Raw genomic sequence first — 24,674 nt, forward strand, 5'->3', positions numbered from 1 at the left:
GACGCTGATGAGTATATAGATTCTAGATTTTAAACGTTAAAAAAAATAATTCAAGAGCGTTAGGATTTAAAACGCTAAGAACTACAATCCCCACACCGTTTCCGGAAGTGACGCACACTCTTGACGTCGACTAGTGAACCGCGCGGGGAAACTGATGTGAAGTTTATCCTGCAGCAAAGGATTTCTGTCTCGAAATCTGAAAAATAAAATCAGAAATTTCTCATTAAAACATCTGCTCCAGTATTAGGTATTTGTTTTGCTTATTTGGACTATAGTTTCTTTTGGAAAGCGTCGTATTTTTACGCTTTGCTACTTTGGACACGTGTAAATATTATCACACAGGATGTGTTATTGTAGTTTTGGTTATTATTGATTTATATATATATATGCATCAGCTGATATATATGCATCGGCTGTGCGTCGAGTCTGTCCTTGTCAGTGTTTTCGCCGTTATGGCCGCGTTTAAGATCAACTTTAAAGACCCCTGCGGTCTGCGCCTTCTTTACGTTAATGTTTCTTTTTCTTTTTCACGCAAACAGTCCTCTAAAATACTAAACACTACTGCATATGTTTAAGATTCTAATACAGGTGTTTTATTATAACCAGAGGATGTCTGTGACGCTGCAGTGTCCTGGTTACCATGAGGACACACTGCGCTCTCTGGCTGACAGACTGCCCTGCAGGGAGACACAGGTGACGTCACTGCTGTCGCTCATGGGACAGGTGAGTGAGATACCTATACAAGAGGTCGATATAAGCTGCTCTTTTTGTAAAAGCACAAAGACTATTATGCATTTCTATTTGGCTTTGCCAATATTTCGAATTATTGTGGAAAGACTTGTTATTGAGAACATTGACATTGAAGATTTGTCTTTACTTTGGGAAAAATGTTTTGATTAAATTTTGTTAATTGGAAAAAAAAGAATTTTAATTTTAAAAACAAAACATGCTGTATCTTCTTTTTGTTCAAATTTTATATACATAAATATATATTTTCAAATTGCAAGTCAGAAACCTCTTTTCTATGCATTACGCATTGCTTTGGTACAGTTTCTAACCCATGTAAAATAAAAGGCTTTAAAAACAATTGTAATATGCAAGTATGATCTACAGTATTGTGTTCTACTCTGATCTAAACCCTTAATATATATGAAGAGTTCAGATGCAAAAGCCTCTAAATGCCATTTGAAATTTTCTTCTTTAATGATGATTTTTATCAAACTTGTATATTTAAGTTCAGTAATTTCACTTATTTATCATGTGACACTGAAGACGGAAGCAATGATGCGGAAAATTCAGCTTTGACATCACAGGAATAAATGACATGTTATTTTAAATTGTAAAAATATTTCACAATATTAGTGGTTTTGCCATATTTTGGATCATTTTACTTTAGTGTACCATACAGAGTTAATGTGTCTGTCTCTTAACAGCCGGATCAATACAGTTATCCTTCAATCTTCATCTATGGCCACAGAGCAACAGGAAAGAGTCATGTGGTGCTCACCATCATGAAAGATCTGGAGGTAAGACGCTGAAAATTGATTATTTGGAAAGGTCTATTCAGATTTTTAAAGTTGTGTAGTGTATTGCAGCCTTTGGAAGTGATGCAGTAGTGATTGAAAATCTGAGTTTGTGTTAACTGAAGGTTCCAGCTTGAATGCAGGTTAAGAATTATTCCTATATTAATTGTATTGCAAGGTAAGTAAAAGTGTTTACTAAATGAGAAATTAGTGAAAGACATTGAGTGTGTGTGTTTTTTGTTCAGCTCCCCCATGCTTCAGTGGACTGTGTAGAGTGTGTGTCCGGAGGACTGCTGTTTCACCAGGTGTTGTCTGCCTTTTTCGGGCCAGATGCTGCAGCATTGCTCCCTCGGAGCCCGTCTTTGTCAGATTTTGTGCGACTGTACAAACAGATGAGCTCCAGCACACCTGCTACACAGACACGCTACATAGTGAGTTTCCATTTGTCATCATGGATATTGCTTTTGTTTATGTTTGCACATGTCTGTTTAGAGTTAACATTTGAATGAAATGCTCTATAAACAATGTTTTTAGGTTTGTGAAGTTATTATTTAAGATGTGTAGCTATGACATGATGCTTCAAGGTTACATAATATCCCTGTAGATTCTGGACCGAGCCGAACGCATGAGAGATATGGATTTCAGCCTGCTTCCTGCTCTTCTGCGCCTACAGGAGCTGGTATGCACTCAATTTGTAATATTGTTTTATACAGTAGTAAGAATAGAGTTACAAGCTCTGCCTTTTATATAGAGGGTTACAGTATGTGTTAAAAGAGGTTGAGTTGTGTTTTGCGTTTATATATTACAGGTGTAATTCTTCCTCTGACTTCTTTGTGCAATAGCGAATATCTAAACTTCTGGCTGTTCATCCCTTTTTCTCTTTGTGGCAGGTAAATGATAATGTGACTGTTATCTTGCTCAGCGAAATTGTGTGGGAAAAGTTTCGGCCCAACACTGGCTGCTTTGAACCTTTGCTCTTTCATTTTCCAGACTACAGTAAAGGTAAGAGGGAAAAGGAAACAGTTGACAGATGATTATGTAATAACAAGCTCTCTTTATTATATGATGACTGCACAAGGATACCAGCGTGTTGCAAATATGAATGAAGATCAGATTTGTCAATGGCCCCAATGATTATTTCGCTTCAAACGTCACAATTGTGATGAGATTAAAATTGCAAGTGCATGTGTTTGGCTTTTTTAGGTTTTAATCACACAGTCACAAAATCAGAGGCTTTCACCTGAGACGATGTGCAAACAATAGGGATGAAGCGAAATTAAAATTCTTGATATTATTACATTATCAAGTTCAACTGAGGCTTGCTTGCGTTTTAGGGTTCATAGACATTTCAGCACAACAGTGTCTGCAAATGGGCATTTTTACGTCATTCTCGGACACTTTGAAATGCTTCCACGCTGTGACATGTTTAGTGCATTTATAAAGCGTGTGCGCCTCTCACACACGATGGTTGCTATTTGATCGCGTCAAAAACGTCATTGGGTCAAATTTATTACTGACGAACACCGAAAGTGCTTTTTTTGCTATTCTCGGCCGAATAATTTTGGTGCATCCCTATCAAACAGGGTTGATGACATGCTTCATATTTGGATGGATGGATAGAACGTTTCTAAAAACCTGTTTTTCTGGTCCCTCAGCGGAGCTTGTGCAGATTCTGTCTCGGGATCATCACCCATCCTACACCCCTGAACTCTACGCTTCCTACATAAACATCCTGCTGGGGGTCTTCTTCTCAGTTTGCAGGGATCTAAGGGAGCTCAGGCACCTGGTGAGATCATACGTGTCTGTAAATGGGCTGAGTCTATAAAAGGAGGAGTAACAGTTATTTTGTAGCAGTTTTTTATGATGTAGCAGGTGCTCATAAACCAGTAAAACCAGATGTTTTTGCATCTTTCACACACTTCACAAAGACAGAATAAACCAAGTAGTGCTAAATTGCTTAATATACTTAATATAATTTGTATTCAAACAGGCTGTCCTGAATTTTTCGAAGTTTTGTGAACCCCTGGAGAAAGGAGAAGGTAAAATATTTAAATTCAGCTGAAATATATATATTTTTTTTTTTCCATGTAAACACATATTTTTCCTTCACTATTGAACAAAAAGTTTTCTAAAAAGCTGCTTATAAAGTGCATGGGGACTGGGCCTGTTAAACTTCATAAATGACAAAAAGGCACCAATAAAGTCGCCCATCCGTCCTCTGAAGCCATATGCCACTGTGTGATGGACACACCAAAATGTTAACTGAAGTGATTGACTATTCATATAAAATTTTGGTTAACCTGTCACTTTAAACATATTAAACTTCTTTTTGTGTCAGTATACAGAGTTTGAAATCATCTTTTTTGTTTCCTTCAGCCAAAGAGAGTGATATTCACAAGTTATGGAAAAACATTGAGCCCCATCTGCACAGAGCCATGCAGACAGTTTACCTCCGAGAGGTGTCCAGGTCTGTTAGTGCTGTGTGATTTCTAAAGAGTGCCCACAGTTGAGATTGTGCTTGAGCTGTGTGTCATCAGTCACTGACTGTTTGTGTGTTTGGCTTTACTGCATTCAGCATGCAGTGGGAGCAGCAGCAGATGGACGAGAAGGAGGCCACGACGCTCAGAGGTACACAGTCAGACACACACACACTCTACATGTTCAGACAGTCATGCCCTCTCAGACCATCTGCTTGCGTTGCACAGAGCTGCAAAAAAAATGGGTTCAGGATAGAGTGCCAATATTTCTACTTATATCTACCCTCTGACAGCACACATTAGCTGATGGGCTGCCCTGATGAGTCATTTCACAATTTTGGTAGTGGTGGGTTTATGAAATTGCATAATAGTCTTTTCCTTCCTATTGTGAAGATTATCCGAGTGAAAAATGTCTTCTCGAGCAAGGAAAAAATATTTTGGTAATTGATTGGATGGTTGTGGTTTGCTATTGGTGGATCTCATGCGAGTGACGTTGTTCTTCCCTCATGCCTGTAAACACATCATCAGACAAGAGAAGAAATGAGCTGCAAGAGGGAGGGGGAGTTATTTTGATTTAATATGACATGAATAAAAAAATGTTCATGGATAAATCATTTATAATTCATACTGCAATAGGTATTATACTTATTGTTTAACATAATTTACAAAGAAAGTTGAGTTAAGAGAGAATAACGTTTTTAAAAATGTGGGTAAAATTTTGCATCACGCATTGCTAAACAAGCGTTATTTTTTTCACTGAATTTATACCCCCAAAAGAGGCAACGTATCTGACGGGATACAAATCAAAAATTATAGTCGTTTTAAAAAAAAAATCATGACATTGTATAATTTGTGTCCTAAGAAGATGCATTCACAGGCCATCTAGTGGTGTTGCTAATAAGATGGAAAATAGCAATAAATTAATTTTCTGATGTTACTTTATGGTCTTGCCCTTTTTACGGTTAAATAAGTACATCTATTTTAATCTGTTGATTAAAACACACTAAAGCACATGTAAAGTAAAGTACTTAGTAATTCTTTATTAAAAGTTATTTAAAGTTAAGTTTCCATAGAAATGACGAAGTATATTTTAATCTGTACATTTGGCAGTAACCATATTTCAAAAACAATTATGAAGTAATAATGAAATTACATATAAAGATGTACTCAAGTCCTACTCTCAATTTTTAATAATTAAAGGCACAATATGTAAGATTTTGGGATTAAAATATCCAATAAACCACTAGAACAATGTTATATATTTTGTTGACTTGTGTACTTACATTATCTCAAATGTTTAAATCCAGAGCAACATTGACTGTGACTGTGTCCATGCGTCTCCTATCAATGACATCATACCCGCGTTACCCTCGATTTCTGGTCTTATTATGCAGAAACCATGGAAACACCCAAGATGCTTTAATGTATTGTGTGTTTTACTAGACAGGTGAGCAACAGTTTGGATGCATTCATTGACAGAAAACTAATCATTGTTATATAACGCAACATAGTTAGGGTTAATGTTTGAATCACCTTGATTTACCGCGAGTACCATGTTTTACCATCTCTAATATCGATCTAGCTCACTTCAGTGCGCAACAAGTGTTTCAATGTAGCGAACGCACAGAGTAGCATTCTAACTTATGATAAAACAGCGCTGTGCCACCCCACAGACGCATTACTGGAAGAAGTGGTGGTCGTCTGTGGCATAATAAAAGCTTCCACTACTCTTGAGTCGCGTGTAGTGCTTGTCTCTCATTAGCAAACTCTCCAGTGGCCTCGTTCCGCTCCAACGGCTTTCAGCCCCACCCTGCTTCATACTACAGTAGAGTTAATAAATCTTTAATACATTGCTACGCCTTTGTTTTGAATAAACGACCTCCAGTGGCTTAAATCGCATATTATGCCTTTAATATATTTTTATTCAATTCTAAATGAAATTAAGTGTCCAAAAACATTACGTTCAGTTGGTAAATGTATACTAAGTACTCATTTCTTAATATGTAAACGATTTTTGTTAATATCAAATGGAAGTTGCTTAGTCATTCAATTTTCGACTGCTCTTGATTTATTCATCTGTATCCTTTTGACCAAAGGAAATCAATTCCCTGTGCTGACATCAGCCAATGAGAAGTCTCTTTCTCCTCCTGTAGGTTTATCAGCACACGCTCACATAGAGCTGCCGTATTACTCCAAGTTTCTGCTGATTGCTGCGTACCTGGCATCCTTTAACCCTGCCCGCACAGATCGACGCTTCTTCCTCAAGGTTTATTACAGCTGTCTGATCTGATCCCCTCTTTATTACCAAAACATGACCTTTCGGTCGAAAAGAGATCTTACTGAATCATGATGGCACATTCATGAATCATCTGATCACTAAAGAAAAGCTTTTTTCTCCTTCCTTTAGAGTCACGGGAAGATAAGAAAGACTAATTTCTTGAAGAAACATGAGAAGGTGAGGTGTTTCTCCTGTTGTTTATTGTTCATGACTACTCTTTCTGCAGGTTTATTAATGTCATCTGTCTTTTTTTCTCTCTGATTTTGTCTTTTTGCTACAGACTAGTAACCATCTGTTGGGACCGAAGCCTTTTCCTCTTGACAGACTGTTGGCCATATTCTACAGTGTGGTTGATAGCAGAGTTGCACCTACAGCCAGTGTCTTCTCACAGGTAATTTCATTGAGCAAATCATAAGGTTTGGCAAATAATTGTGTTTCAGATAATAACAAGCTATGCCATTCATGTCAGTTAGCTCAGGCAAGAAAATAAGGCAGTTATATGCAAAGTTACAGCAAAAGCAAGTTTTGTAATCATGTTGGACACTGGGAGGCAGTGTTTCATTTTTCTTTACTTTCTGAAAACTATGTTAGTTTGCTTTGATAGATGAACAGCCTATGTAGGGCTCCTACGATCATAAAAAATATCAGGATTATCCATTTTAAAATTGTGATTTCCAGTCCAAATCTTGACAATTTTCTTTATTTATTTATTTTGTTGTAAAATCTTTCATAGGTTAGATATTGTGCTGATTTTCAAGCTTAACTACCTGTGTGCCTCATGCGATGACAACATTTGCATTTTAATCATTTTCTTAATGGACACAAATTGATCTTCAAGGGGTTTGGCGGCCCAGAAAGCAGAATAACCTGAGCTTGAACTTCATTCAAACATTATGACATTTTGTTAAATAAACAAATATAATATATGAAGTCATGATACTTTATAGTAATACAGTCATTTTTTTTTTTCTTCTGTTTTACAGATTTCGTCTCTAGTTACTCTGCAGCTTCTCTCTCAGGTGGGGCATGATGACCAGCTGGACTCACCCAAATACAAATGTGCCGTTTCTCTGGACTTCATTCTTGCAATCTCCAGGTGTGTGAGATGGATAGACCTTTTGACCTTGGATTGTAACATCTCTCTGTGATCAGATTTCGAATGGAGGATGTCATATTTTGTGACTGCATCACTGACTATGTCAATGTGTTACTCCATGTTGACCCTTCACAAAACTGCGCTTGTATTCGGTTCTTCTGGCCATCTTATTTCCTTAAATAGATGTTAATTGCGGGTGTAAATGGGGTCTTTGATCTGGTTTACTAATCTTTAGCTGCACATCTAATAGTTTGTTTTTGTGTTAGCTTTTTGACTATTTGCATTTTCTCCCCCCTAGAACTGTAAGCTTCGATGTGGTGAGGTATCTGTATGACTTCCTGTGAGGCAGCTGCAGTGGATATGAAGCAGGCATCTGATCAGGCAAAATCACTTGGGATTACTTGAATGGACTGCAGGATGAATAAATGATGTTGCGGGAACTTCCTCCATTCATTAGTCCAACCAGAAAATACTCAGTTTAAAGAAGAGACTCGTCCCTCTAAAGGAAATTTGATGGGTTTGGTTTGTTATTATGTGGCTCAAGTTAAAATTGTTCTAATAAAAACTGTATATTTTGTTATAATAATGGGTCCATTTTACTTTTTCATACACTATCGTTCAAATTTTGAGTCGGTAAGTTTTTTTCTTTTAATCAAATTTATTTTATTTATTTAATCAAAAACAGTACAGTCAATAATATTTTGAAATGTTATCATTTAAAATGTATTAAAATGTCATTCATGTGTAATTTCTGCAGTTAAAAAATTTATTTTAAGAAGAGTTCTTTTATAACATTATAAATGTCTGTATTGTCACATTTGATCAATTTAATCATTGGAAATGTTATTTAATTTTTTTAAAATATTACTGGTAATATTAAGGTGGTTTGGTACATAATGTGTGCGTTTTCTTTTATGTGCTCTAATGGCAGATACAGGCTCTACTACTAATTGATTATACCAAATAATAATTCATTTATATGTATCAGGCTTCCCATCTGTAGATGTTCATGCGATGTTTTTACATCATGGAGACTGGCATAACATCTCTCCCTGGATTCACGGTACTACCACAGTTGCACACAGCCCTTCAACCACGTTTAAGTGATCGATGTATCTATATTACAAATATGTCCCGTGTTATTTGGATCCTTTGTAGAAGGGTAGCTCAGCTCAGAGGACTGACCTCCTTATCCTTTTGCAACAAGATGGCAAAGCTGGCATGAATACCAATCACCCTCTCTGATGTAGACAAACAACCCAGAATGACGACCAAAGTGAGGATCTGGGAGAAAGGAACCGTGGGTGCTGTGGAAGTGTAAGTGATTGATTGAAAACTAGGCTTTTAGTATGGTGGTCTGTTAATTCAGCTTTTGAGAGGTAGCTGATGCTGCGTCTGACTCGCAGGTCTCTGGTAATAGATTGCGGTTGTCATAGAAACTGAGGGTCCACGGTTAAAAAGGCTCAAAATGTGACTCATGTGTTTTCACAAGCTGACGTAGTCTGGAGAGAAGACGGGGGCTTAAGACGAGGGACTTTTTTGTGTCAGCAGTTATCTAATTTATGCATGAACTTACACCTCATGTGTCAGTTATTATTTATTTAATGTACAAATGGAAGCACAAGCAGTACATTAACAAGCTTATGGTAGGTCCTAGTCCTACAACAGAAGGCACCTTCATAATGTCTATACCAATGCAGAAGAAGCCATGTCCATTCTTATACACTGCAGAAACTAAAATATGTAAGCCTTACATATACGTATACACATATCTTTTAAAAAAGTAAACATTCCTGACATGACAGAGTTTGACACGCTGCGTAATACTTCATCTAGATCTATTTTAAATCAATGCTTTCTTTAATATTCAGATAACATGAGGTCATTTATTCTCGACCTTTTATTAACTTAGACACTAAATCACATTTTAAAATGCTCTAAAATACTGTAAAAATGGCAAACATATCAAATTATTAAAAATGGTGACCCTTTACAATACCAAAAATATACACCTTCCCATGAACATTCATAAAAAATAAATAAATAAATAACATTAAAGTTGACATACACTTTTGTTCAAGAGATTGGGATCAGTAAGATTTTTGGAATCAAATTCCAAGTTGATCAAATTTGAAGACGAAGACATTTTGAACTTTTTCAAAACTATTGGGAAAACAATTCAGTTTCCACAATAAATAAATGTGTCCTTAGTGAGCACAAAAGACTTCTTTCAAAGACGTCAGGCCCGTGAAATCTTACCGACAACAAACTTTTGAATGAATGTGTTTGTCAACTACCACTTATTATTTATATACATTAATAGACTCTTCTTTTTTGTGTGCTAATAAAGTAATAAGAAAATAAAGCCCTCTAAATGGACATCCACTTCATACTGATTCTTTTCCCATGAAGCCACTTTCTAGCAAGAAGGCTGTTTTTTGGGAAACAGTCAGTATATTATATGTAGGACGTCCCACACCTACTTAATCTCTTGGCCCTTTAACTCAGTCTTTGTTTTGAAATGTTTGTGTTTTTCAGAATTAGACAGTGGAGGTGAAGTTTGATAAGTGGTTGCTCTTGATTTCTGATCAGGAGACTGTACATGACATATATTAACGTGGACAGTCTCTTAGTTACACGCTGTGTCTCCGGTTATGGATCATGGCCACAATGTGTGAGAGGTCTAAACTTTTCATCATCACCTCCATAAAGTCTTCATCACTGCGTGCCCCTGCTACAAACTCCTCCAGTGAAAGCTCCCCTGATGAATGGGTAAAAGTTCACAATCATGCCTTTCTCTCTTAATATTGGAAGCGTATCATTTCAGTGTGAGAGTTCATTGCACTCACCATCTCCATTGACGTCGATCCGATCAAACACACTGTTTGTGAAGTCCTCAGCGCTCACTTCCTGCGACTCGTTTCCATTGATGGCGCGTATGGCCTAACGTAAAAGAAACCGTTTTTATGAAGAGTACTTTCATTTATTTCTATTTTCATTAGGGCTGGGCAACGATTAATCGTGATTAATCGCATCCAAAATAAAAGTCTGTGTTTACATAATATATGTGTGTGTATTTTTATATACAAAATAATTATACACACTACACACGTATATTATGTAAACACAAACTTACTTTGGATACGATTAATCGCGATTATTCGTTGCCCAGCCCTAATTTTCATAGCCGTCTAGTGCAGTTTCAATACTATCGTTCCTACCTTTATGATATTCAGGAGCTCGTGTCTGTCTATGCAGCCATTGCCGTCAACATCATAAAGTCTGAAATACCAGCGCAGTTTGTGCTCCATCTTTCCTCTCATTACAAGACTGAGAGCAGCCACATACTCAATGAAGTCTATATAACCATCCTGCAAAAGATCAAAGTATTTAAGAACATCGAGACCATACCGCACTTAAGAAAAAAAAAAATAGGCCTGGCTAAATATAAGATTGTACTTGAATAGCAAATATAATGTAATTTATAATTCCATCCATTTGTGGCATATTAATAAACTTAATTTGCTAATATGATACAGGTCAGATTTCTGTACTAATAACTAACTTTTTTTTAGAATTTGAATAATTGTTTTTTGAAATTAATTGAATTTGAATATTTAATTTATTGAAATAGTTTGATTGATAGATTTTTTTGATTGCAGAAATCTTAATTTTTTATACGTATGCCTGACAATTGCATTACATGCATTTATTTGAAAACTAATCTAATTCAAATACATCTTAAATATTGGGCTAAATATTTTTGAGTGCATGCTACGTTGTGAATGGCGTAATACTTTTTAAATATACTGTATATAATGTCTGACTGGTTGGTTTGCTTCATGGCTTTATTGAAGGATTATGTTAAATAGCTATGTGGCCATGTTGAAGTAGGCCTGGTTTCACAGACAGGGCTTAGATTAAGCCAGGATTAGGCTGTAGTTGGGCTTTTAAGTAGCTTTTATAAACATGTCTTAGAAAAGAAAACATTACTGTTGAGCATCTTGAGACAAAACAATGGGATTGACATATTTTTAGATATGCCAGATAATTATTTCAGTCCGAGACTATAAGCCTTGTCTGTGAAACCGGGGGCTGGGAAGACTTTTGAGATCTATCCACCAATCAGCATTCACATCTGGACCTATCTGTTTTATGAAGTAAGTTAAAATATGCATGTGTTCCCACATTAATCTTTAATGAATCCTAAATCAGCTGGATACCCTTTGTTCTCTTCTCGTGTGCTTGCACATATTTAGATGATGGAGGTGATGAGGATCACGATTAGGATGATGAGGGTGCCCTCTGGAGGATTACTGCCTATTCCAAGGTCTGCGTCTGAGAGACGGACACAGCCACTTGTCGCAGATGTAATCCTCAGGTCAACACACTTTCCTCAAAATGTCACCTCTCATTGTGGCACAACTGTCTAGGGCAGTGTTAGAGAGAAGGTCATGGGCAATGTAGGACTTGAGGTATGTTAATGTGGAGATATGTGGATATTTTATTCTGATTGTTGAATAGACATGCTTTAACTGGCATTTGTAGTCTATAAACATTTTTTTCAGTAAGGTTTCATTAGTTAACTTCTTTAGATAACATGAGCTAAGAATTAACTCTACTTCAAAATTTATTAATACATAAATTGTATTTGTTAACATTAGTTAATTCACTGTGAACTAACATGAACAATAACTAACATTAACAAAGATGAATAAATGCAGTTACAAATGTATTGCTGTTAGTGCATGTTAGTTATTTAATACAAGTGATAACAAATGAGACTTTATTTTAAAGTAATACCAAATTTATTTAATTTCCTAGATATCATTTCTGTTGTATATTTCTATTATAAAATAAATATTAGGAAACTATAATACACTCAATACACAGGCACTCGATTATCTGCAATTTGTGCCACTTAATTATGAAGTTAGAAGTTAATTAAAATGACCATATATCGAACGAATAATTGCATACACTAACAGCTTATGATAGAGAATAAAGATAAAATTAAAGTTTTACTTTGGTATTTTGTCATTACCATTCATTTTTATTTGTCTTTTGGTTGATCTATTATTGATTTCTCTCCGAGCGACGAGGGAGGCACAATCGTACAGTGAAGGGCAGAGATTTAGCTTGATCTATAATACTATAATTAAGCTGTATATTGTATAACATGCTCATATCAAGATATGAAAAGCAATACTATCATGAGGCTTAAAACAGTTTTAGTGCCAAAAATGCCATTGGCACCCAACTATGAAAACAAGTTTTGACCTGGAGAAAACTAGTTGTTATATGGCACGTGATTGGGATCGAATTCTATAATACAATCTCAAATCCAAATGTTAATCTCATAGATAAGCTCATTAATCATTGTATTAATATGGCATGACATGAGGTGCCAAATATAGAACCATAAATATTGATCCAGACAACACAGTATATGTTCCGAGCTTTGCTCTGATCTGACTCAACAAATAGCAAACTCACGTGTGTCGACTTTCTGTACAGTGCTTGATTATATATATACACACACTACCATTCAAAAGGTTTATATGTTTTTGTAAAGTCTCTTATACTCTCCAAGGATGCATTTATGTGGTAATAAAAATATAATGAACTAATATTGTGAAATATATTATAATAAATATTTAAAAAGTTTTTAAATGTAGTTTATTCTTGATGGAAAAGCTGAATTTCATCATCATTTGCATCATTACTCCAGTCTTCAGTGTCACATGACCCTTCAAAAAATCATAATATGCTGATTTGGTGTTCAAGAAACATTTTGCATTATTATCAATGTTGAAAACAGTTATGCTGCTTAATATTTGTGTGGAAACCGTGATATATTTTTTTTTTCTGGATTCTTTGAATAGAAAGTTCAACAGCAATTATTTGAAATAGAACAGTGTAACAATGCAAATGTCTTTACTGTAATTTTTTTTTATAAATGTTATGCATCTCGCTGAAAAAATCTGTTGAATGGTAGTGTGATATATATATATATATATATATATATATATATAATCTATATGGCATGATCTTAGCAAACATAGTTTCTGATCTGTCTGATGTAACAGAATTCAATGAGCCTCAAAACCTGCATATTATATCCAACCTTTTACAAAACAGACACTGAACCTGTCTTTGAAAGAACTATTGGCAGAAAGCTTTTAAAGGCATCCGTCACCAATTGTACTATCCACTCTGTTACTTTATATCTTGTTTTCTTGTCTTTCACTCACCTTGTTCATGTCAAACGTGCGGAACATCTGCTCGATGTAGGCATTGGCCTCTGGATCCAGACCTCTGAGCCCGAAGAACTGTTTGAACTCATGCAGCGTGAGCTGACCAGATGGACACTCGGTCATGAACTTCTTATACCACAGATGCATTTCAACGGCCTGCAGGTCGTCCACAGTGCTGCCCGTTGTATTCCCCATCGCTAAACTGAGAACGGATTAGTTTGGAGAGCTGGACTGGTGCTACTCTGCTGGACGCCCAACTGGTCTGCTGTGCAGGCGAGTGTTTCGCTTCTCACAGACACACGACACTGGGACCTAAGAAAGAGGTGGGCACCCTCAGGAGGCTTTTGTACCAGCCTGGGATCAGACACACCCCACCAACTCCATCTTATTGATATTAACTTTGACTAATCCAGCTCACTGTTTATGCAAGGCTTAAGGATGACCATGGCTGGGATGTCCATTGGTAATTGCATGTGAGATTGGGGACATGCTGACAAAACGTTCCCATGTGACGGCCTGTGAACTGATGCAACTGCATCAGCATTTCTGGACTTCTAATGAAAAGACAACTGACGGGAAAGTGTGTTATGCAAGTTGTTTCCAAATTTATTGTCAATGATATCGTCAAATGATGATATATTCATATAAATCCACATTAATAGCCATCTAACAATTTTGAGGTAATATACTGCCATGGTAACAAGCTTCAGTCGATTTTTTTAATTTAATCATACATGAGAAAACCTTTACAATAATTACATATTGACATTCCTAGTCTTGCTAAAGATTCCAAAGAATACATTTGAGAACATTATAGTGCAAAAATAAAATATATAGAAATAGTATAATGCCAAAAATCAATGAGCCTCAACATTCTTCACATGAAATACATTTTTTAGTTTGTTAGTATTTGATTGTGACATTAGACACAACATATTAGTATATATTTATATATATATATATATATATATATTCAACAATAATATTAGTAGTTGATGCCATTTAAAAATTCATAGTCTATAACAGGAATGAGATCTCAAGATATTGAGCCTAAAAATACATTTGGGATCTCTTCTCAAGCTCAAACTATGTAAAACTTGCTAGATCTGTTATTTTCAAAAATATTATTCATTACAGGGAAACTTTAACAGTCAATATTGTTATTTTTTGATGTTAGTAGTATTATGTAGTCTCCCATTCTCCAGAAGCAGTGCTGGGTAGAAACTGATTACATGTGGTATGTAATCCAAATGGTAAGTACTTGTAATTAGATTGTATTACATTTTAAAATAATGTAATTCTCACACTGGCAGTAAAGTATTCAATTAATTGATTCTACTACTTTGTAATATTTTTAATTTTCCTTTCTATAAAAGTCTACTGCTTATATATATTAAGAAGGTCTTCCAGGTTTGTGGCATTGCACGGATGATAGAGAACGGAATATATTTTCTTTCTCTTTTTGTTTCAATATGGTACAAGATATCTATTCAAATCAGTGTTATAAACGAGTTAGGTCGAAAGTAATCAGAATACATTACCTAAGATAAATAATTTTTGTAATGTAATTTGGAATCAGTAACAGACTAATATTTTACAATTTGTAAGTAATCTACCCAGCACTGTCCAGAAGTTTCTCAAACTATGACAACCTCCACTCAGCGTTAACTAAAATTTTAAATTATATATAGGCTATATAATGTAAAATATGAACAAAAACTATAGTATATCAAGCACTGCTTGCTTCTGAGAACTCTTGAAATGTGAATGTAACCCATTAAAACATATTTTAGAGCTGAATAACTTTTAAAAAAATTCTGAACCTGCTACAGTTATCTGAGTTTTCTCTGCTACCGATGATACAAATCCCACTTGTTTCAGGATTGCTAAATATTTTTGATTATTCTTTGACGAGCACACACTTGCTCAAACCATATAATGTCCAATCGGCCACATATGTGCTAATATAAATGATTTGTCTCCCTCACTGCTAAACTGCATTCAGTGGATGATTTATAAAGAACTTATTGGGGCAAAAACAACACTGTTTAGTATTAAAGGTGCTCTAAGCAATGTCGAAGAAAATGTGTGAAGCCTGGGTTGTCTGCATAGACAGCGTTTTTTTTTTTTTTTTTTTTTTACAGTGGAACAGGCAGCTAGCTATGGAAGCTTGTTTCCGCCACTGAATAAAAAAATAAAATAAATAATTGCGACTTTTTATCTCACAATTCGGACTTTTTTCTCACAATTGCGAGATAAAAAGTCAGAATTGCGTGATATAAAGTCGCAATTGCGAGTTATAAAGTCAGAATTGCGAGATATAAAGTCAGAATTGCGAGATATAAAGTCAGAATTGCGTGATATAAAGTCGCAATTGCGAGATAAAAAGTCAGAATTGCGAGATATAAAGTCGCAATTGCGAGTTATAAAGTCAGAATTGCGAGATAAAAAGTCAGAATTGCGTGATATAAAGTCGCAATTGCGAGTTATAAAGTCAGAATTGCGAGACATAAAGTCAGAATTGCGTGATATAAAGTCGCAAAGCGAGTTATAAAGTCAGAATTGCGTGATATAAAGTCGCAATTGCGAGTTATAAAGTCAGAATTGCATGATATAAAGTCAGAATTGTGAGATTTAAACTATTCTGATGGGGGAAAAAAATTGGCCTAATAAGTCGCAATTGCGAGTTTATATCTCACAATTCTGAGAAAAGATGTCAGAATTTCGACATATAAACTCGCAATTATGTGTTATAAAGTCAGAATTGCGAGATGTAAACTCGCAATTGTGAGAAAAAAAGTCACACTTCTGTCTTTTTTTCTCAGAATTGCGACTTTATATCACACAATTCTGACTTTATATCTCGCAATTCTGACTTTATATCTCGCAATTCTGACTTTATAACACACAATTCTGACTTTATAACTCGCAATTGCGACTTTATATCACGCAATTCTGAGAAATAAAGTCAGAATTGTGAGATATAAACTCGCAATTGTGAGAAAAAAAGTCAGAATTGTGAGAAAAAAAGTCAGAATTGTAAGATAAAAAGTCACAATTCTTTATTATATTTTTTATTCAATGGCGGAAACAAGCTTCCATAGCTAGCGGATAGTGAGATGTTTGCTGTATGTGACAAAAATGTTTGGGCCTAAAAAACGTGTGACATCGCTTAGAGCACCTTTAACTGTGAGGCTAAACGAGTTAGGATGTACTTATCTAAATGTTTGCATTGCTTCTTCCAGTAAAATACTGGTCTAGACTTGAAAAACAGGTGCTGAGTTTAGCCTTCAGTCTATTAGGTGTGGTTAACTTATAACACACTGGTGGACTCTCCCTCAACCACTCAACCTCTTTGCTTTTGAGTGAGCCGGTTGAAGTGAAAAGAAACATGAGACTTGAAACATACAAGTCAAAGAGTAGTAGAGAAACACAAACTTCTGCATGTACTGATGCAATAATATTGTTCTCCTTGGAGTCTATAACTCCATAAGATCCATGTAAAATCTGTTTCTTCATGAAGTATTATCATTCCATGATATTGTTCTCCTTTGAGTTCATATGTCCTTCATCAGTCCGACTTGCTGTCGCTGCTGGAGAGCATTTCTATGGACGTCCTACTACTGCGTCTTCTGGTCAACCAATGTAGGCTCCTATGAATGGATTCAAATACCCCTACTGTGCATCTGGCAATCATCGACATCCACTTGATCACTTCCACAAAAAAGTTTACAGAACGAGATACAAAGCTTACAAACACTGCGGCGTAGTGTGCCAACAGAAGGAGACTGCGTCCTAACTGTTTTCCGTAATTAATAATCATGTTAAGTTTTAAATCATGTCCTCCCATTCTGTTTTGAACCATTATGCAACTCCAAAAACTAAACTAATACTATGTGTAGTTGGTTCCTATTATCTTTTGGAAACCATGTCCTCTTAAATTGTGATTCTATGTTTTATATTTATTGACGGTCCCTTGGCATACAGTTATGCGGCTCACAGAGTGACTTCTTGTTTTCAGACACTCCCATGCGTGGTCCAATCACAGCGCTGGGTTTCTGTTTCCGGGATGTTTGGTGATGTGGCTCTGAAATCCTGGAGAAGAAATTGATCAAATAAACCACGCAGCTCTTCCCTGCGCCGATTACACAGGTTAGTTTCATGCTTAATAACATTAAGAAGCTGCATCTAAACGTTTTCGTCCGCTGACATGCACAGAAACACATTTATAAATATCGTTACAGTTGTTTACGAGTCACCAGCACGAGCTCACTAAAGCTTGCGCTCATTACTGCCGCTCATTGGGCTTTAACAATACCGTTTTATAACCATTATGAAACATAAAAGTCATACCTTTATGTGTCTCGAACATTTATGCTGATATCAATCGGTTTTGAAACACAAGGAAGAAGAGTCGCTCAATAATCTTTGCTGTTGTGTAGACAAAATGAAAGCGACGCAGCCGCAGTCAGTTATATTTGATTCGGCGTTTTTCGGTTCTCTTCGTTTTTCTCCGCGATATGGCTCTGCCAAAGGTGGTTAATTATTTCGTTACCAGGAAAGACAGTGGTGATAGAGACAGTGTTGTTATTCCGTTCACGCCTCCTTTGGTTACTGTCAGTACAGTGGACAAACATTGCGTAACCATTAAAGGATCCTGATTTGACCTCATCAAGTGATCTAACGTTAGTTATTCATGATGATATGCATTTTGAGTTTTTTTTTTTTTTTTCTTACAGTCTATGGATGTGCTCAGTCTGTGTCCAATCAAAATCTATAGAAATGCAACTTGACATTAATATATAGGCTAACCAAACTGTAATGTTTACTTTGTTCACTATATGGATTTGATTTATTGATGTGATGTAATGCAACAGAGAAGCGTGTTATAAATTAATAATGCCAAACTATCATTGCTAGTTGTTGGCTCATATGGGATCTAGAGAGCTAAATGTCCCTTTAAATAAATTAATCAATAAATAATTGAAAGTCTGTCTGTCTGTCGTTATCTGATTCTGGCTTTGTCTTTACTCATGCTAAACGTGCTAAAAACAGTTTCAGTAATTCACTCAGTAAATAGCTTGATAGAAAATACTTGAGTTGTGAACTAACATTTCATTGCATATCTTTACATGCAGATCAGCCATGTTAAGCCGGCTGACCCAAGGGGTGTCCTCGGTCCTCCAGGAACTCTCGGGTGAGGAACGCTCTGATGGAGACTTACAGGTGAGGACACAAAATCATGCAGTGGCTATGGACCACTAAGGATAAGACAAGCATAAGTGGATGAAAAAGAGAAGTGCTAATTTAAAGTCAGCATGAAACTGGTGACTGGTTGTCCCGCCCTCATGCCGGTAAATGCGTCATCAGAGAAGATAAGTCGCTGCAAGAGAGAGGGGAAATTATTTTGATTAAAGATTATGAGGGCATATGAATCTAAAAAAAGAATAATAATAACGAAGTGCATGGATAAATAATTTATAATAAATACTGTAATATTCCGTAAAAAAAAGATTTGTCAATTTTTATATCATGCTGACTTTAGGACAAGTTATTAAGTTGTGATGAAACAGAATTAGAGACAGACATTTGATTCTTCGCAAGGTTAAAATGAAAAAAAAAATGAGACGCATACACGAATGAACTGTTCACTGTAAGATCTACAACATGCAATTTGTTGAAAAAGGTCCATTTCACACCAACTTTAATGTAACTAACCATTTAGAGAACCCGCTTTATACTTCGAATGTTGTCTTTGGAGCAGGATGGGCTGGTGCCTCAGCCCCAGCCTGGTTCTGAAGTGTCCGTGGAGGGCCCGGGACCCTCAGAAGAGGTCCTGGAGAGGCTGGCCCAGACAGAGCAGCTGGTTGTTCAGCTGAAGGAGCTGATTCGAGAGAAGGACAGTCTGCTCGCCAACACTGAAAAACAGTTCAAGGTGTGGGCTTGCATAATGAGAAAGGAAGAAACAAGTGGCACTAACTACTAGACCATGAATATTAACAGGTCTAAAGCTTTTTTTTTTTTTTTTTTTTTCTCATACAGGAGGAGAAAGAACAGGCAGAAGTCAAGTTTACTAAACTGAAACTGCAAGCCAAAGCTAAGATGGCCTCCCTAAACAAACAGATCTCTGAGCTGAAAGGACAAGAAGCTTTGAACAGCAGTCAGGTAAAGTTGACATTTATATTATTTAATTATGATCAACTTTAATTCTGATTAACTATTATGACCAACTTATATTATTTAATGTGACTATATATTCCAATATGATTATGATGATTATGATTGTGGAACTTATTATTCTTCATCTTAATACAGCCAAATTCATTAGTTTTTTCTGCAGCATTATAATAATAATATATATTTTTTTCGTTCAGAATTCAGAGAGCTCTTTCCAAATGGCTCCAGGAGTGGAGGAGGAACTCCAGCAGCTGAAAGAAAAGCTCACCCAGGCGGAGTCATCCAACAAGATGCTCCAACAGCAGCTTTGGGAGGCTGAACAGCGTGTGAGAGAGGAGGGTCATGCAGAGCAGGTGTGTTTCACCCAAAACTATTCCTTTAAGCACCATTTAACTTTAAGCTGAGTTTTATTTAGTTAAAATCTTGAAATGTGTCATATGATGGTTAAGGTTAGGTTTTTGAAGGTACTGTTTTATTTCTCTAATAGTCTGATCTAAGTCTTTCACTGTTAAATACTAAATCTACTTTTTAAATGTTGTCCAGGTGCGAATCCTGCAGGCTGTGGTGAAAGAAAAAGATGTTCGATTTCAAGATCAAATCCTTAAACATGAGCAAGAACTCCTCAGTCTCACGCAGACCTCAAATGACCCAGACTTGCAGCAGGTATTTCGCATGTTTTGGCACTTTCCATAAATAAGGTCCTCTTTCATATTTCATTTTCTTTGATATTTCTTTTTCTTAGGCTCTACACAGATTATAGTGTTGACTGCATTCGTCAAGCTCAACCATACCAAAGTTATTTTAAAAGACAATTTTATCAGTAACTACAAACCAACATTAGGTCCCAAACTAGCTAGCTCCTTCTGAGGTATAGCTTAAAGGTAGGGTAGACAATTTGTTTTATAAACACTTTTTGTTATACTGGTTAAAACTCTCTTCACAACCAATCACAAATATTAAAACATGTACATGTATCTTCTGTGGAAGTCTCAGGACCAAAAAATGTTCGTCCAATCATTGCATTCGGTCCAAATGCAATGATATGAGGTCCTTACCTGCCTGTCAACATGTATGTATTTCCATGCCTCCGTCTTCACACCCTGCTTACACAGGCATCACATGTCATCAGCGCGTTGTAGACACAGTCATGAGGTCATTTAACACTGTCTCTTGTCTCGTGGCGCTTTGCAAACTCTGCTGTGTGCGTTCATTTGTTTTGAAGGACGCAAAACTTTAGAGAGTGCTTTTAAGGTAGGGTGGGAACTTATGCTTTCAAAACTAGCTTGTTATTGCTAGCCTCTCCCTACCTTTTAATTTAGGATACATTTACAGCCTGTGACCTATTATGGTTTATTTTTTGGTTTATTCATTTATTGCTCAATTTTATAAATTTGTAATCTATTTTATTATTTCATGATAATAATGCTGTCACACTATTTATACTAGTTATAAGTAACCTTCATTAAGACTTCTTCCAATTGTTCTTCCAATGTATTGGTTACAGGGTTTCCAAAATGGCAAGAAACAAACTATTGATATAAAAATAAAGATATTATATATATTTTTTTATTTTATATATATATATATATATATATATATATATATATATAAACTGTGAAGTTGGTTATCTAAAGATTAAGTTCTTCCTTTCACTAACTTTTTTTTTATGATCAAAGATGTAAATATGATCAAAGATGGCTTTAAAAAATAAATCTGCGTTCTTAATCCTTTTGATATTTTATTTTTAAAAAATGCAAAAATCAAACCTTTTATTGAAGTAAAAGAATTGAAAGTGGGGGGGAAATCGCATTATGAAATAAATGTTTTTCTCCAAAACACATTGGGAACAACGAGTTGCCCCTTTTTATTATACAATAAAGTACTTTTTGCAAAAAACTTGACCAGCACTGTGTATGTAATTGTGTTTGTGTGTGTACACACACACACACACACACACACACATATATATATATATATAGAGAGAGAGAGAGAGAGAGAGAGAGAGAGAGAGAGAGAGAGAGAAGAGCAGCAATTTAAAGACATCATTGTCTTGCTGTTTTCATATTTGTTAGCTGTTTTGTTTTGGGATAGCATGAGGTGTTCACATTTTCACTTTCTGTGAGCAGCATCCAACTCTTGGCATGTTATGTTTTGTTCACATTTTCAGACCGGAGTTAAGAAAGCAAGCTCGGATTAAGACTGATGTTTTAAATATTTGTTTATATCTGATAAATCAAACCCTGCAACAAGTATCTGTATACCTCTATATCACTTTCTGTGTTGGACTTTAATCCTGTTTAATATTTTACAGGCTCTTCGTGCATCCCAGCAGCGCATAGAGGAGTTGGAGGAGTCCTTGCGTTCTCGTTCAGAAGTCCTAGAAATGTTGCAGCAGGAACTCAACAGTGCAGACCAGCAGAAACAGGTCAGCCTAACACATATTTAAAACCCTGTGCTCTGTAAATTTGATTGTCTTTACAGAAAGCGAAATGTGTTACAGATCATCAGTCTAACAAGAGATATTTGCCTATAGCAACATACAGCTATGTACAGCTGGTGATTTTAAACCAGTTCGATTTCACTGCGGGAAAGTGAGAATGTTCGATTTCACCGTGTGATCAAAAATAGAATCCAAGTAACCAACAGAATTTCTTGTTGCATGCTGTGCGGTCTCAGTTGGTTAGGCTAAAATCTCTGATTAAAGAAGCAGTTCATTCAAAACTATTATAGGAGTATTTCCTTTCACAGTTTGTATTATTTGTTGACCCTTAAGCAAGATTACAAACATTATGAATGTTTAATTTGTACAGATTCTTACTGCTCAGTTCAGGCATATGGAGCTGGAGTTGGCAGAAGCCCGGAGACTGAGAGAAGAGGAGAGGCAGCAGTGGACCGTGCGATCTGAGGAAGAACTCCAGGCTCTTAGAGCCAGACTAGAGGCTTCAGAGAGTGAAAGAGACCAGACCGTCAATTCTCTCAACGATGAATTACAGAAAAAGATAACAGAGATGGATGAAATGAGAGCAAAACTTGAATCTGAAGAAAGAGAGAAAGAAGAAACGCTGGAGAAATTGAAAAAAAGAGAAACTGACTTTGAGGCAGAACTGGCCAAAATGAAAGTATGTCTAGAAGCCAAATTGGAGACATCAGAGAGTGAGATAGAGCACAGCATCAGTGCACTCAATGTCAACGTTACCCATCTCAACGCTGAATTACTGAAAAGGACCACAGAGTTAGATGAAATAAGAACAAAACTTGAATCTGAGCAAAGTGAAAAGGAAGAAATAGTGGAGAAATTGAAAGAGAGAGAGACTAGCTTTGAGGCAGAGCTGGCCAACATGAAAGTATCTTTAGAAGCGAGATTAGAAACACAAGAAAGTGAAAGAGACAAGGCCATTAGTGCTCTCAACACTGAATTACTGAAAAAGACAGCGGATGTGGATGAAATGAGAGCAAAGCTTGAATTTAAAGAAAGAGAGAATGACCAAATACTGGAGAAATTTAAAGAGAGTGAGACTAGCTTTGAGGCAGAGCTGGCCAACATGAAAGTATCTCTAGAAGCCAGATTAGAAACAACAGAGAGTGAAAAAGAGCAGAACATCATTGCTCTCAATGCTGAATTAATGAGAAAGACCACAGAGTTGGATGAACTGAGGGAAAAACTTTCAGCTGAAAAGAGAGAACAACTGGAGACATTGCAAGAGAGACAGACGAGCTTTGAGACAGAGCTGGCCAATTTGCAAGCCTGTCTGGAAGTCACAGAAAAACAGAAAGAGGAAATGACGAAGAAGCTGGAGGTGGAGCTTGCAAGTCGGATGGAAGAGCTTCAACGTCTTCAGGAGAAGCTTGAAGAAGTAGAAAGGGCAAGGGAAGAAGAATCTCAGAGTGAAAGAGATCACTTAGCACAGATGCAAAATGAGCTTGAGTCATTGAGAGAGACACTAGACGCCAGTAAAGAGGAACATAAAGCAGGACTTCAAACCAAGGATGCACTGGAGAAACTTTGGAGAGGAATTCGCTCTTTGATAACTACTGGGGAGGCAGAGGTGGAACTATCCATTCCTACGGACTCTGCACAGTTCTTAGAGGTGTTACCTGCTCTAGAATCACGGCTGAGCAACATTACAGATGAACAGCAGGAGAGTCAAGCACGCATGTCTCAGATCACACTTACTCTACAATCTCTGCAAGGTAAACAGTTCAGGAGAACAAAGTTCAAAGCAGCTTTTGTGCATTTTATCAACCAAATGAACAATATAGGGCACGTTGTTTGTACTGTGATCAAAAAGTAATTATGTCTTAATGCACCTGATGCTCTAGGTCAACTTGATAAAAGCAAAGCTGAGGGAGAGGAAGCAGTTGCTAGGATACAGGAACTGGAGCAACAACTTCTGACTGTTCAGGTAGGTGGATTGCAAAAATACATTGAAGCTTTTTAAACAGTGCATTTTTTGAATGCAAACACTGTCTTTTGAATGCAATTAGTAAGAGCTAAAGCAAGCTTTACTATTACTTTTGCTCATTCTTAAGTGTTCAAATAAGTACCTGGGGTTCTTGGTATTAAATCTGTCATGAATTATTTAAGCTATGGACATGAATGATACTTAGAATTTGCAGCCAAAAACAAGCATGAAAAGTTATTAATGCAATGTTCTAGAGAATAAGATGCACTTGTCTAGGGCAACGTGTCTGCTATAGCAAATAGGGATGCTCATATTGACCGTTTAACCGTTAACCGAAAGTACAAATTTTGACCGAGTAGCCCTCAAACTGTATTTACTTTATAGCCCTTAATCCTGTAATTGTGGACAAATGTGGGCACAGAGGATGGAGGTGTGATCCTAATTTTTATTTATTATAAATGTT

At 36.3% G+C, this 24,674-nt stretch overlaps 3 protein-coding genes and 1 long non-coding RNA gene across 6 annotated transcripts in view; 2 read left to right on the top strand and 2 right to left on the bottom strand.

Annotated features, from left to right (window-relative positions):
• Positions 1 to 96: 96 nt before the first annotated feature.
• orc5 (origin recognition complex, subunit 5) lies at positions 97 to 14,296 on the top strand. Of its 2 annotated transcripts, XM_039668227.2 has the most exons (18): positions 97 to 247; positions 607 to 723; positions 1,434 to 1,526; positions 1,769 to 1,954; positions 2,128 to 2,202; positions 2,414 to 2,525; positions 3,179 to 3,309; positions 3,514 to 3,562; positions 3,900 to 3,990; positions 4,099 to 4,151; positions 6,154 to 6,266; positions 6,408 to 6,455; positions 6,559 to 6,669; positions 7,262 to 7,374; positions 7,673 to 8,437; positions 8,533 to 8,691; positions 11,634 to 11,755; positions 13,669 to 14,296. In XM_039668227.2, exons 2-15 carry the CDS (start codon positions 610 to 612, stop codon positions 7,716 to 7,718), a joined length of 1,335 nt encoding a protein of 444 aa, XP_039524161.2. In that variant the 5' UTR covers positions 97 to 247; positions 607 to 609; the 3' UTR covers positions 7,719 to 8,437; positions 8,533 to 8,691; positions 11,634 to 11,755; positions 13,669 to 14,296. The 2 variants fall into 2 exon arrangements, with proteins under 2 accessions (XP_039524161.2, XP_039524163.2); XM_039668229.2 differs by lacking the exon at positions 13,669 to 14,296 and having other exon boundaries at positions 99 to 247; positions 577 to 723; positions 11,634 to 13,364.
• guca1aa (guanylate cyclase activator 1Aa) lies at positions 8,961 to 13,834 on the bottom strand. The gene is made up of 4 exons (XM_039668233.2): positions 13,629 to 13,834; positions 10,596 to 10,745; positions 10,224 to 10,317; positions 8,961 to 10,135 (listed from the first exon to the last, which is right to left on the bottom strand). Exons 1-4 carry the CDS (start codon positions 13,824 to 13,826, stop codon positions 10,008 to 10,010), a joined length of 570 nt encoding a protein of 189 aa, XP_039524167.1. The 5' UTR covers positions 13,827 to 13,834; the 3' UTR covers positions 8,961 to 10,007.
• Positions 14,215 to 18,285, bottom strand: LOC148965176 (uncharacterized). The gene is made up of 2 exons (XR_016149718.1): positions 17,985 to 18,285; positions 14,215 to 17,726 (listed from the first exon to the last, which is right to left on the bottom strand). It is a non-coding gene; the product is annotated as an uncharacterized LOC148965176 (long non-coding RNA).
• Positions 17,653 to 24,674, top strand: part of golgb1 (golgin B1) — a 19,323-nt gene continuing 12,301 nt past the window's right edge. The window contains exons 1-9 of one of the 2 annotated variants that reach the window (XM_039668215.2): positions 17,653 to 17,783; positions 18,770 to 18,857; positions 19,393 to 19,566; positions 19,674 to 19,796; positions 20,006 to 20,161; positions 20,352 to 20,471; positions 22,120 to 22,233; positions 22,619 to 23,999; positions 24,129 to 24,211. In XM_039668215.2, coding sequence (XP_039524149.2) covers positions 18,777 to 18,857; positions 19,393 to 19,566; positions 19,674 to 19,796; positions 20,006 to 20,161; positions 20,352 to 20,471; positions 22,120 to 22,233; positions 22,619 to 23,999; positions 24,129 to 24,211 — 2,232 coding nt within the window. In that variant the 5' untranslated portion in view covers positions 17,653 to 17,783; positions 18,770 to 18,776. The remainder of the gene's footprint in view (positions 17,784 to 18,769; positions 18,858 to 19,392; positions 19,567 to 19,673; positions 19,797 to 20,005; positions 20,162 to 20,351; positions 20,472 to 22,119; positions 22,234 to 22,618; positions 24,000 to 24,128; positions 24,212 to 24,674) is intronic. The other variant, XM_039668216.2, reaches the window with a different exon arrangement.

The sequence above is a fragment of the Pimephales promelas genome, chromosome 24, assembly GCF_988280905.1.
Source record: "Pimephales promelas chromosome 24, fPimPro1.hap1.1, whole genome shotgun sequence".
Lineage (NCBI taxonomy): Eukaryota > Metazoa > Chordata > Actinopteri > Cypriniformes > Leuciscidae > Pimephales > Pimephales promelas.

What these genes read in the sequence shown, in the direction of transcription:
- orc5 (XM_039668227.2), top strand. Translation starts at nt 610, where the DNA reads ATGTCTGTGACGCTGCAGTGTCCTGGTTACCATGAGGACACACTGCGC. An exon ending in CTACACAGACACGCTACATA is followed by an intron (nt 1,955 to 2,127) that starts GTGAGTTTCCAT and finishes ATATCCCTGTAG; the next exon opens with ATTCTGGACCGAGCCGAACG. An exon ending in TTCATTCTTGCAATCTCCAG is followed by an intron (nt 7,375 to 7,672) that starts GTGTGTGAGATG and finishes TCTCCCCCCTAG; the next exon opens with AACTGTAAGCTTCGATGTGG.
- guca1aa (XM_039668233.2), bottom strand. Translation starts at nt 13,826, where the DNA reads ATGGGGAATACAACGGGCAGCACTGTGGACGACCTGCAGGCCGTTGAA. An exon ending in GCACGTTTGACATGAACAAG is followed by an intron (nt 10,746 to 13,628) that starts GTGAGTGAAAGA and finishes GATCTTTTGCAG; the next exon opens with GATGGTTATATAGACTTCAT. An exon ending in GATCGACGTCAATGGAGATG is followed by an intron (nt 10,136 to 10,223) that starts GTGAGTGCAATG and finishes CCCATTCATCAG; the next exon opens with GGGAGCTTTCACTGGAGGAG.